At 42.7% G+C, this 12,666-nt stretch overlaps 1 protein-coding gene across 3 annotated transcripts in view; it reads right to left on the minus strand.

Moving 5' to 3' along the window:
• Window positions 1-3,112: 3,112 nt before the first annotated feature.
• The window catches only part of Scn10a (sodium voltage-gated channel alpha subunit 10), a 91,642-nt gene continuing 82,088 nt past the window's right edge, over window positions 3,113-12,666 (minus strand). For all 3 annotated transcript variants that reach the window (XM_026401589.2, XM_026401587.2, XM_026401588.2), the window contains exons 26-27: window positions 8,373-8,643; window positions 3,113-4,329 (exon numbers count right to left, since the gene is read on the minus strand). In XM_026401589.2, coding sequence (XP_026257374.2) covers window positions 3,113-4,329; window positions 8,373-8,643 — 1,488 coding nt within the window. The remainder of the gene's footprint in view (window positions 4,330-8,372; window positions 8,644-12,666) is intronic.

The following is a 12,666-nucleotide window of genomic DNA, read 5'->3' on the forward strand; positions in this document are numbered from 1 at the left end:
TCGTCTGGGATTTATACAGTGCTGTTGATGTTTTCAATGGGAGGAGGGATTTAAATAATCTACCCTTATCACTACTTGAAACCTTGGAATTGCTTTTTAATTAATTTATTTTAAAATGTTCAACCTGTGCTCAACTCTAAACTGAGTGTCTGTGTATTTTCATCCCCAGGACTTTGGAAAGTGACTTGACCTTGTTTTAAAGCAAATGCTTTAGCATACCAGGTTCTCCCTCTACTCACTCTCCTAGGTTGACTGAATGTTCTTGAATGGACTTTGCCGTCCATGTCTAGTGCAACATAGTTTAGTGGCATTAAAAAAATCAGGGCAGAGCTTATGATGGTAGCATTTATTAAAGAACCTGCAGGTCAGCACCATTGTTCTTTTTTTTCATATTCATATTTTTTTGTCTCCATATTCTGGGAGGAAGCGTTCTAGTGCCATCTCTGATGGTGAGGTTGATGATGTACCTTTGGCTTTCCATCTTCCTTGGATATCTCAGGTTTGCTGCCCTGGATATATAATTCCTATCTTGTAATCAAACCCCTGGGTAAACTTTGGAACTGAATCTAGTGAAATTTTCAACAATAATCTAGCATTTGCATTGGATACATTTCCAAAAGCTCCGAGTAATGCAAGATCTATTGTGTCCCTTTTCTAATGGTTCCCATTATAATTTGGGAAATGCATGTGTAGGGGAAAAAATTGTAGAGTATATTAGTTTCCTAGGGTTGCTGTAACAAATTATCACCAACTGGGTGGCTTACAACAGAAATTTATTCTCATATTTCTGGAGGCTAGACATCTAATATCAAGGTATTGTCTGGGCTTTTCTCTCTTTGGAGTCTCCAGGGGTGAATCCTTGCCTTCCTCACCTCCTCCTAGCTTCTGATAGTTACTGGAAATCTTTGCCATTCCTTAGTTTTCAGCTTCATCTGTCTTCACATAGCTGTCTACTTTGTGTGTGTTTCTGTGTTTCACATTGTATTCTTCTCTGACCAAACTTCTCTCATATTATATCACCAGTTATTGGATTAGAGTCCACTCTAATCTAGTATAACCTCATCTTAATTTGATTATGCCCCAGAAGACCATATTTCCAAATTAAATCACATTCACAGGTACCAAGAGTTAAGATTTCAATATATTTTTTTTTGGGGGGGGGACACAATTCTACCTACACCAAAGGGCAAAAGATGTGATAAGTATGCCTTTGAGAATAGTATTATCTACTTAGTAAAACTAGTCTGATGGCTGAATACATTTAATGATTGCAGCTAACACTATAAAAATAAACCAGTCCCCAAGCTCTCTGTCTTCCCAGCTGTCTTACAAACACATGAGCTATTATCATTTCAGTTGATGTTTTAAGTGACCACATGGGATTGAGATGCTGAAGAAGCTGTAGGGTCAGTACCTGGGCATCCTGGTTCACTGACATTAGGGAGGAAGGGCCATTTGATTGAAATTGTCTTTCACATACAAACCTCATACCAGAGGATAGCTGTTTTGGGATGCTAATCCAGCACCATCTTGTTTTGTATATGTAGGTGTTGGCAACCTCCAACAAGCAACTTGATAGCCTTTAGCTTCTAATGGGTCAACTGTGAGGAAAAAGTAAACCCCAGAAAATTTGCTTTCAAGAGGCATATCCGATGGATCAACCTCTATGCTTTGTAATTGTACCAATGGAAAATTTCATAAAATGATCAAATATATGTCCAATTAATTGACCTGATCTTTGTGATTGTGGCTGTGAATATCCCAAGTGTTAATACAAGACAAGATCACAGCTGTTGTTAAGGTTCATTATGTCCTATGTACTCACATGAACTCTTTGTTGTCCTTCATCTGCCTGTCATAAATATATACCCTTACTAAATAACTCTTACTCCATTCACTGCATAATTCCAATTCATCTCTTGGGACTTAACTCCTATTTTATCTCATGTCTGCCATATAATAGGACTTTAATAACATTTGCAGATGAATAAAAAGAACTACTGGCCATATCTTTTATTTACCAGATCATCTTTCTCAAAATGTCCCTTTTCTTTTGGTTATACTAATTATGAAGTACTAGTTCCAAGGAAATATAAATACCTTCCTTCTTAAAATCTGATATGAGACATAAAAAGGCTCTGGAATGTATCCAAAAGCTGCCTTGGTAGCCTCATAGTAGAAAGATCTGACCATGGGAATAGAGAGTGTTTTCCCATCTCAAGGGGACAGAGCACCACTGAATTATACAACACAATATTCAAAGGCTGTGCAAAACTAAATGTTTCCCACTCCCACTGATTTTTATATACAGGAAAAAGGTTCATAGGGGAAAGAACATAGCTCTGGTCAGCCAGGCAATTGATGGAAGAGTTAAGAATAGAACCAGACCCTCTAGATTCCAGGACAGTGCTCCCTCCTGAGGCCCCCAGCCTCAAACTCATACTACAAAATATCGGGATCCCTGAAAGTGAGGGAAAAATGACTTATAATACATGTCAGTATCACATTAAGAAATCAATCAAGAAAAAGTGATGATTTAACATATGACATCAGTCTTGACATACTTTTAAAAATATTAGTTTTAATGGAGATCTCAAAGGTATTTCATGGCATAGACCACAGGTGTTAGTCTGGGTTGGAGAAGTTGTCCAGCAGCTCTCAACATGCAATCATGCAAAAATCCTAAATAACTGCACATCTCTATGTGGTATTTGCAGGAAGACAACCTTAGACCTTCAGCAGTGCCCTTGCCATATCTTTGAAAGTTCTGGTCCTGAGAAATTTGTCTAGGTAGATAAAATCCCTGGTCACAACTAAAATAAATAGACCAGTGACATTTTCCTGAAAGTAAGAGAACCCCATCATTGGATATTGAAATTCAGAAGTGATATTGAAATTCAGAAGTGAAGTCAAAGTAGAGATACTCTTGGCTTCTGACTATGGTTGTATGGAGACATTTTCAAAGGTAGGTACCAGCTACATTCCCTGCCCAGTTCTGACATTGTGACCAGTGACATGCATTGGTGAGGCTGTAGCTGGGGGCCATCTGTAGTGGGAAAGTTATGGCAGCCAAGGAACACATCAGAGCTGGACATGCCCAGCTGGAGTATCCTCACTCAGGGTCAGGTGCAGTCACCTCCTTACTGGTGGCTTCATCTTCATTTTGCATTGAGCTGGATGTGCTCATGTTGACTCTATCACTGAGGCCTCTAGTGACGCTGTCATAGGATGGCGGGAAAGATGTGGCAGATGCAGTTTCAAATTTGTCTGGAAGGACACAGTTCTCATTTGCCATAAATTCCACAAAGCCTTCATCTGGGTGTGACAAAGCCTCCTCTTCAGTCCTGGGCACTCCAGAGGGGTTGGAGAGTGTCAAGGAGCGATATAGCACATAACTCCGATAGGCTTTTTGTATGACAGTGGCTGAGATGTCTTCTTGTTTCCACCGGAGGGTGGTTGCTATTGGCTCATAGGATGCTTTTGAAAGATTAGTTGCCATAAACTTCTCCTCCATGTTTGCCTTTAGTGAATCCAACTCTCCAGATTCTCCCAGCACGTTCTTGGTGAAGGCAAAGAGGATGTCCAAACAGTGGATCTTATCTCCAGGGACCAAGGGCATGTCCATCTGGATTAATATTTTCTGATTGGGTTTTGGGATTCTCAAGGGGCCTGAGAGAGTGTCTGCAAAGTCTGAGAGGGCAGAAAAGGTAATGAACTGGGTGGCTTCTGGGTCGAATTTCTCCCAGGTCTCATAGAACATGTCGAAATCGTCCTCACTCAGGGGCTCTGTGCTCTCCTCTGTGGCTACATTGAAGTTCTCCAGAATCACTGCGATGTACATGTTGACCACGATGAGGAAGGAGATGATGATGTAGGTGGTGAAGAAGACGATGCCCACGGCCGGGTTCCCACAGTCTCCTCTCGTGCCATTGCCATTGGGCAGATTGGGGTCGCAGTAGGGGGGCTCTGTGTTGAGGATGGGGCTGAGGAGGCCATCCCAGCCAGCTGACGTGGTGATCTGGAAGAGGCACAGCATGCTGTTGGCGAAGGTCTGGAAGTTGAACATGTCATCGATCCCGGCCTCCCACTTGACGTAAGCAAAGCTGGACATGCCGAAGATGGAGTAGATGAACATGACGAGGAAGAGCAGCAGCCCGATGTTGAAGAGGGCAGGCAGGGACATCATGAGGGCAAAGAGCAGCGTGCGGATCCCCTTGGCCGCTCGGATCAGTCTGAGGATGCGACCGATTCGGGCCAGGCGGATGACTCGGAAGAGGGTTGGAGAGAAGTAATTTTCTAGTGATGTAAGAATCGCAGAAAACACTAGACCTTTGAAAGAGGGAGGAAATTATCTAATGAGTATCTCCACCACGAGCCCTGACCAAGTTGGATGTAAGCACATTCCCTCATCTCTTCTCAGTATGAACTTCCTCTCGGTTATCCACATTCGAGGACTCTGGGCCCCGTGAACCCGGCAGTAAATGTTCACTGCCTTAATCCTCCCTTCATCAAGTTGATCTAACCCTTCTCACCATGTTCTTATCTTTTTCTCTACTTAGAACAACCTCTTTAAAGTCAGCCTCCAAGGTCGACACCCCATCCTCTGCAGTATTGTGCACTATGCCCACAATACTGTATTTCCAATATGACACAGACCTGCTCTCCTCTGAGTTTTCAGCTTTGGCCATCCTCATTCCTCCTTCTCGGTCCTGTGCTGTGGGAAGGCTGGGACCCCCTGTGATTCATCTCCTTATATCCTGCTGTGAAAATTGACTCAGTTCCTGGCACATGGTCCCATAGATAATTGTATGGAGCCTGAGGTTAATTATAAGGGGGAGCAGGAGTTGGGCAACTTGCTGACAGCTAAAGCAGAATGGCTTTGAATGCCCAGCTGTCTGCATAATGGTTTTAATTTCTTTCTTTCACTTCCAGCTGTGCTTGAACTCTATGAGAACCTAAGGATGGGCTTTTTAGGGTCAGCTACTGCCCCCAACCCTAACTATGAGAAAGGTTGAAAGGATGATGAATATATATGTCCCCTTACATGATCTTGAACATGATCTTGAACATTTTTTAAGCTTGGGTAATTGGGACCAAAGACCTCCACTGGGAATCAAGCAAGGCCTTTAGGGTAAGAGGATTCAAAGGAGGTAGAATCAATTTCTCACTCCTCACAGGATTCCCTTGACCCTCTTCCCTGCTATCCTTTGTTGTATGCAGACGGGTGGCCATGATATTGTGTTGAAGGAAACTGGAGGGAACTTAGGAAATCATGATAATTCTGGATTAGAAAAACTTTGCAAAAACTCTTACAGTCCAGTTTAACTGGGGCATTTTTAAAATATAGGTATATTATGTGTCTATATAATCTATTAAAAATTTCTGCCAGACAACTGTCTACATCATAGTTTTAATTTTTCCAGTACCTTATTTCAGGGTAGAATGAGTCCTCATACTTACAACAGTTTGACACTCAGTATGTGTCTTTATGGTGGGAAGGAAGAAAGGGAGGCAGGAATGAGGACAGAAAAGTTAACAGGTAGATTCTTCACTTGTCTTTTAAGTTCTCGGAGAGATTTCTTCCTAAGGAGCTGCTGTGTTGGCCTCAGAAACTGGTAGCTTAAGGTGCCCTCTTCATAGAACTAAGTATGGTAGGTGTATTTTATTTCTAAATTACTGATATGGGAAGTTACATAAGCAAGCTCCTTTCTCTAATATAAAAGCAAAATGGACTTTCAAATATCTCACTTCAGAAGGCCAACAAAACAAAACAAAACAACAATAACAACAAAAACCCCAAACAACCACCAACAAAACTCCTGTTATTCTAAGTGAGATAAGCCTGAGATGTTATTTAAGAGTATTTAGCAATCAACTACTAACTAAGTAATGTGGGAGAAATTTTTGGAGGCAATGGATATGTTTATGGCATTGATTGTGGTAATGGTCTCATGGGTATATATTTACCTGCAGATGTTTTAGATTATATACATTAAGTATATGTGGCTTTTTTGTATGTCAACAGTACTCAATAAAATGCTTTTGAAGAAACAGCAGCAATAGAAAAACAAAACAAAACAAAAATGAATTTAAACCCTCCAAACAAATAAATGCAAACCAAGGCTATATTTCTGCACCAGGGTGGGAAGATTGATGAAATGCTGCCAAGCTGTGTTTAGATGCTATTAGCTCTTGAGGGTAAATCAATGGAAAATTAAGTCTACAGCTATGCCCTGACATGAAAAGCAAGCAGGTCAGAATATAACTGATTGGGATATACTTAAAATGACAAGGGAAGCTGGGGAACTGGGATTTGGCTTTTATAGCATCAAACTCTGGCTAAACCACAAGAAATCCAGGGATAGTCTCTTGGATGTGGGTGAGAAGCAGCTAGTTTATTAGAGGAACTTAGCCTTGATATTTATCCAAAAGAAATGAAGTCAGCATAGTATGAATATACATGCATGCCCATATTTATAGGAATGCCATTCACAATAATCAAGTTATAAAACCAGCATAGATGCCTGTCAATGAATGAATGGATACAGAAAACATGCAAAAGATGCACAATGGAGTTTTAGGCAGCCATAAAGAAGAAAGCAATTAAGTCATTTGCAGCAAAATCGATGGGACTGGAGAATATCATGTTAAGTGAGATAAGGCAAAATCAAAGTCAAAGGTCATATGTTTTTTCCCTCATATATGGAAGAGAGAAAAAAAAAGAGGAGAAAAGAGAGATTTTCATCTCAGAAGGGAATAGAGGTTGGGGATTGGCAGGAGGATACAGTGAAAGGAACCAGGGGGTAAACAGGAGGTAATGGGCAATAAAATTGACCAAATTATATGTTATGTGCATATACAAATATACCACAGTGAATCCTACTATTATGAATACTTGTAAAGCATCAATAAAAAATAAAAGAACTTAGCCCAGTCAAAATTCAGCTCCATTCCTTACAAGCTCTGTGAATTTGTGTAACTTTCTTAATCTCTGAAGCTCAATTTTAAATGTTTCAAATGAGGACAAAAATATCTTTTTTATAGGGTTGCTCTGAAGGTTCATGGAGCCCAGCCCAGTGCTGAAGACTCAGTAGGTAGCTGTTGTGGCTCTCTCCCCACATTAGCTTCTTACTCTACCAATTTTCTCTGGATACCGTTGGGTCCCAAAATACTGGGTCTTTCATTCAGTGGTCCCTAGACTGGACCTTTGCAGCATTGATCTCTTGAAATTGATCACTTGACTTTTCTGACACTCATATTCTCTAAGAGGATAATTACATATAGATTTGATTTCAGACCCTCAATTTAAGAATCTTCTTTGAGGACTTAAAATCAGCCTACTACAGTGACACAACCACATCAACGTTTATAGCAGCTCAATTCACAATAGCTAAACAATGGACCCAACCTAGATGCCCTTCAACAGATGGATGGATAAAGAAAATGTGATATATATACACAATGGAATATCAGCCTTAAAGAAGAATGAAATTATGGCATTTGCAGGTAAATGGATGGAACTAGAGAACATCATGCTAAGTGAATTAAGCCAATCCCCCCAAAACAAAGGCTGAATGTTTTCTCTGATAAGTGGATACTGATCCATAGTGGGGGGTGGGTAAGGGAAGAGTGAAAGAACTTTGGATTGTGCAGATGGGAGTAAGGGGAGGGGTGAGGCAGTGAGGATGGGAAGGACAGTAGAATGAGACAGGCATTATTACCCTATATACATGTATGATTACCCTACTGGTGTGACTGCATCATGCACAGCCAGAGGAATGAGAAGTTGTGCTCCATTTGTGTACAAGGTGTTAAAATGCATTCTACTGTCATGTGTAACTAATTTGAACAAATTTAAAAAAAAGAAAGAAAAAACAAACAAACAAACAAGCAACATCAACAACAAAAAGAATGTCCTTTGAAGGATCTCCTTCTAGTCTTTCCCCACTTTGCTGGCAACCCACTTCCTTTCCCGGAAAGTATTTTACAAATCACTTCACATAACACCCTCCACCCCAACTGCTTTGAAAACTATAATGGTAAGTCCCATTGGAAACTTCATCGTCTTAAGACTTAGGTGCTCAGGAGGAGTGATTATTTCCTTAAGGTTCTGGCAATGGGCTGTGCACATAGTAGGTGACTGCAAACATTTTACCATAGTATGGAGAATACCAATGGGGCCCTTCATTGTCCTGAGAAAGCATCCTAGGGGAATTTCAAATCTGCTGCTCTTGGAAGGCTGCATGAACCGGGCTTTTCTAACACACGACACCTATTTGAAAAATTAGTTGGTTGTCCTCTTGGTTTTAAAAGAGCAGCCAAAACATTCCCAAGCCGAGCTGGGCTTCCCTATCACGTGGCCGTACACTTACTCCCGATGGAGAGGATCACGACAATGAAGTCAAACACATTCCAACCGTTGGTGAAATAGTATTGCCTCAAGGCGAACATCTTCAAGACGCACTCGCCCGTGAAGACAGCCACGAAGAACTGATTGATTTTGCCGAGGATTTTGGTCTTTTCTTCGCTCTGCTCATCTGTCTCCACCATCATGGTGATCATGTTGAGGCAAATGAGGACCATTATGGCAATGTCAAAGGCTTGCCTGGTCACGACATCAAAGATGAATCCCTGGTACCTGTTCTGAGGAAACCAAAGGTGGTGGCATCAGGACCTTTGTCCCCACATAAATCAAACATCGGGACGGCCTGACTTTTCCAGACATGAGTTTTAAAAGTCTGTCACCTTTGTCCCATTCACATTCCACCTCCAAACAGAAGCCACCTCCTGTTCACAGTCTCACCTTTAGTTGATTCCACCTCACTGCCCTGTTCTAGTCCTCATCACCCTCCCAGATGTCCACCATCACCAGGTACCTCTTTTGTCCTCACCCACGATCTTCCCTCCCTTTGGAATGCTCTTCTAATGTCCCCTCTTGCTATCTCAAACCCAATACAGATTAAGCCATCTCTCCTAAGCCCCACTTCCTCCAGGGAGTTTTGCTTTCTCACGTTACACCTGTCTCTTTGGCTTCCAGAGCCTTTGCAATCAGTCTTGAGCTAGGATTTCACATAGGCCTCTCTTCTCTACCAGACAATGAGCTCTTGGAGGACAGGGGCCACGCTTACTCAAACCTATGCTCCTGTAGTACCCCGTGCATAGCAACAGTTCAAGAACTGCTTGTGAGATTGTTGATTGGAGCTGCTCTGCTAAGTACAAAGTCAACTGCAATGGTTTGACCCACTCCTTGAAATGTTCCCTGAAGAGAACATTCTTAGGGTTTGTCAGATGTCTAAGCAAATGCAAGTGCAGGGCATGGGGTCAGGTTTCAGTCGTTTGCATTCTTGGAGGAAGGCAGAGTGGCCGGGGTAACCAGTAGATGATTTATATCCAGTTATCTTTATGATGGTTTTTAGAAAGTTCCTAGTGTGGCCCTCTCTACTTCCTGTTGGTGTTAACATTAATGCTCTGGGAGTTCTTGGCCCTCTCTCATTCTCCACCCCTCCCCTTTACCCAAGTCCTTCTCCTGACCTCTGTGGTGCTCACAGTCCTCAATCCACAAACACCATCTCCCACTCAAAGGCAGTCATCCACCCCACCCCACGTGCCCCAGGGTAGGGCTCAGGCCTGGGGTCTTCCTTGTTCCCCACGGTTCCTTCTAGACCTTTGCTCTTCCTGTGTCTTGTAGAAGCCCTTCCTCCCTTGAAGCTCTGTCATCTAGCTGGTCCACCTTTACCTCTTCAAGACTACCACTTACCCACCTCCTGCTCCCCCTGCTCCATTCCTAATAAATCAAGCTCTTGGCCATCCTTGCCCACTCTGGGCTATTATCCTAGGCATCTTTAATGTCCATGTAAATGACTCTTACTCTTTCGGTTCCTTGGACAATCTCTAATGATTTGGTTTTTCTTAACCTAAAACAAAATCCTCCTGAGCTTCACACTCCAGGTCTCTCCTCACATGAACAACTGAAGTTTTTGAAACTGTCTCCCACTCACTCCAACAGAGCTTTGGCCCTCTGCCTGCCACCAAAATGGTTCTCACTAAGATCACCAATAACCTTCATAATGTTCAATGCAAGGACAGTTATTTGGCATTGCTCATGTCCCCTGCTCTGGGAAGCTCCCCTTTCTTAGTTTCCATCCATGCCTTACCCTCTTGGTTCTTGCCCTTCACATGGCTCTGTTTCAGTCTCCTTGACCAAATGAAGATATTAGCTCCATCAAGACTCAGTCCTAGACATCCTTTGCCTTTCACCCCATCCTCCCTGGGTTATCTCTTCAGCCTTGTGAATTATCTTATATGTGATTTTTCCTAATTATTCACCTTGGTCACAGACTCGTAATTTCCTGCGAGGGCAGGAAATTTGTCCATCTTTCTCACTGTTCTGCTCCTACTGTCTGCATAGTGCTTTGCATAAAATAAATTGGTGAATAAATGGAAGACAGAATGGACAGCTCCACCTCATGAGCTTTGATTAAATTTAATTCTATGCAGTGGGCGCTTACAGAATGGGTCCTATGTGCTGGGTTCTACGTAAGTGGCCAGGAGGCAGGAGGAGAAGACCATGTCATAGTCTTGCCAGGAAGCTTCAAGGAGCTTCTTTTTTTTTTTTTTTTTTTTTATTGGTCGTTCATAACATTACATAGTTCTTAATACATCATATTACACGGTTTGATTCAAGTGGATTATGAACTCCCGCTTTTACCCCGTATACAAATTGCTGTATCACATCAGTTACCCTTCCATTGATTGACATATTGCCTTTCTAGTGTCTGATGTATTCTGCTGTCTGTCCTATTGTCTACTATCCCCCCTCCCCTCCCCTCCCCAAGCAGGCTGGGGTGGGCAGTGCTATGATGAGGCTTCTGCCTCAAGGCAGGGTGGGTTGCTGTCCTGCTGTTTAGAGCAAAGAATCTGACCCAAGTGGGCCCAGCTCCATGAATAATGGCTGGCTGGCTCATATCTTTCCTGGGGTGGAAGGATAATTTCTGAGTCACTAACCCTTTATTTCATCACTGAAAATGGTTAAAAAAAAAAAAAGAAAGTAAGAAAAATAGAGGCCCATTCATGGTTTCATGATTTCTAATTAAACAAAGCAGGCAATAGTATCTATAAATGTCTAGGCATCAGGTTTGCCCTGGATATCCCAACTTTAGGGAATGCAGCAGCTTTTGGTTGACCCTGGTTTGGCCTGAGGGCAGAGATCACATCTTTGTGACTCAGTGCTCTCAGAGATGATAAAGTGGTGGGTGATTGATGATGTGATATTCTAGAAACTATTGTGTCCCAATGAAGTAGAGCACATGAAACCTGCTTTTAGTGAGTTGTGTAGCAGGGAATGTTATAGAATAAAATATACTGTTTGGTGGAACCCTTAGCTGTTGCTATGAGGAAACAGGGTTGAGACCCTGGGCTTTGCCAGAGGTGGGGAGTTGTGTGTGTGTGTGCATGTGCATGGTGGGGAGGTGCCTATTTGGTGTCAGTTTAACACTGCCATGAAACCTGGGGTGCAGAATTCCTCTGCCAAGGCTCTGCTTATCTAACCAGCTTTCCCTGTTGGGGCTCCCAAGAGAGAGAAGGGAATGAAAGCCGGGCCTGAGAAGGTGGATTCTCAGGAATGGGAATGCCTTGTTTTTCTTGGGTTTCTTTCTTGGTTCTAGACTTTAAGAAGCGTAGCTGATCAGGCTGGGTAGGGAGTGCCGTGATGCTGCCTGCCATCTGGATACCAGACAGGAGTTAGGACGGGCCAGCGCCTATGGGCTGTGGAGAGTTTTCATATACAGTTGCTGCTCGAACCCTGCTCTGCTGGTTTCCCTAAGATTTCAAAATTTAAATGTTCCAGCCTTGCCTCAGCCTTGATGGTCTATGGAACAAAGGAAACAGTGTTTTTACCTGCTTAGGCCATGTTATTAAGAAGAGAGCCATGTTCCTGCATTAAGGGTAGCATGGTGTTGGTGCCTCTCCCTGAAAATAGGTGGAGAATCTCAGGAACAGAGTTGGGCTCTGAGATTCCATCCCTCACCCCCATTTGCAGGGCCTCCCCTACTGGAGGAATTGGAGAGCTTTGGTTGTGGCTTAATTAAGGGAAAAGATGAGCAGCCTGCAGTCTCACTTGTGTGTTATATTGCTTGGAACTCCAGCATCAGGTTCAGACCTTTGTATTTAGATGTCCTATCTAGGGTTCCTTTTTTGAAATGCAGCATACCCTATCCCAGGGACAAGGACAGGAAGAGGCCAGGGGTAGCCTGTGGGGTTAATTGATAAGAGGAGAGAAGCTGGGATGTTGATTGGTTGATTGGTAGTGTGTAAGGGAAATGCTTCAAGCTTTCAAGATTTTGCCAAAGGTTTCCCTAGCACAGGACTCTGAGGTTTCAATGTGAATTCAGCCTGAATCTGGCCACAAAGAAAGGATAGCAGAGACTCAGCCGCTTGCTTCTCACTAAGTCTCAGGATCGTCTTCCTAGAGCCCTTGACTTGAGTCTCCTTGGCTGGGCTCAGTCTTTTCATTTACATCTTTTAATTTTGAGCCTCTTCTTGCCCATTGGACTTCTTGACAGAGGGACACTCAGTGAACCTTGCACACTTTTATTCAGGCTCCTTCAAGCCCAGTTATCTTGATTTTATGAAAGATCTGGGAGAAATTCTCTACCCCTACAGAGGTTC

The sequence above is a fragment of the Urocitellus parryii genome, chromosome 3 (assembly GCF_045843805.1).
Source record: "Urocitellus parryii isolate mUroPar1 chromosome 3, mUroPar1.hap1, whole genome shotgun sequence".
Taxonomy (NCBI): Eukaryota; Metazoa; Chordata; class Mammalia; order Rodentia; family Sciuridae; genus Urocitellus; species Urocitellus parryii.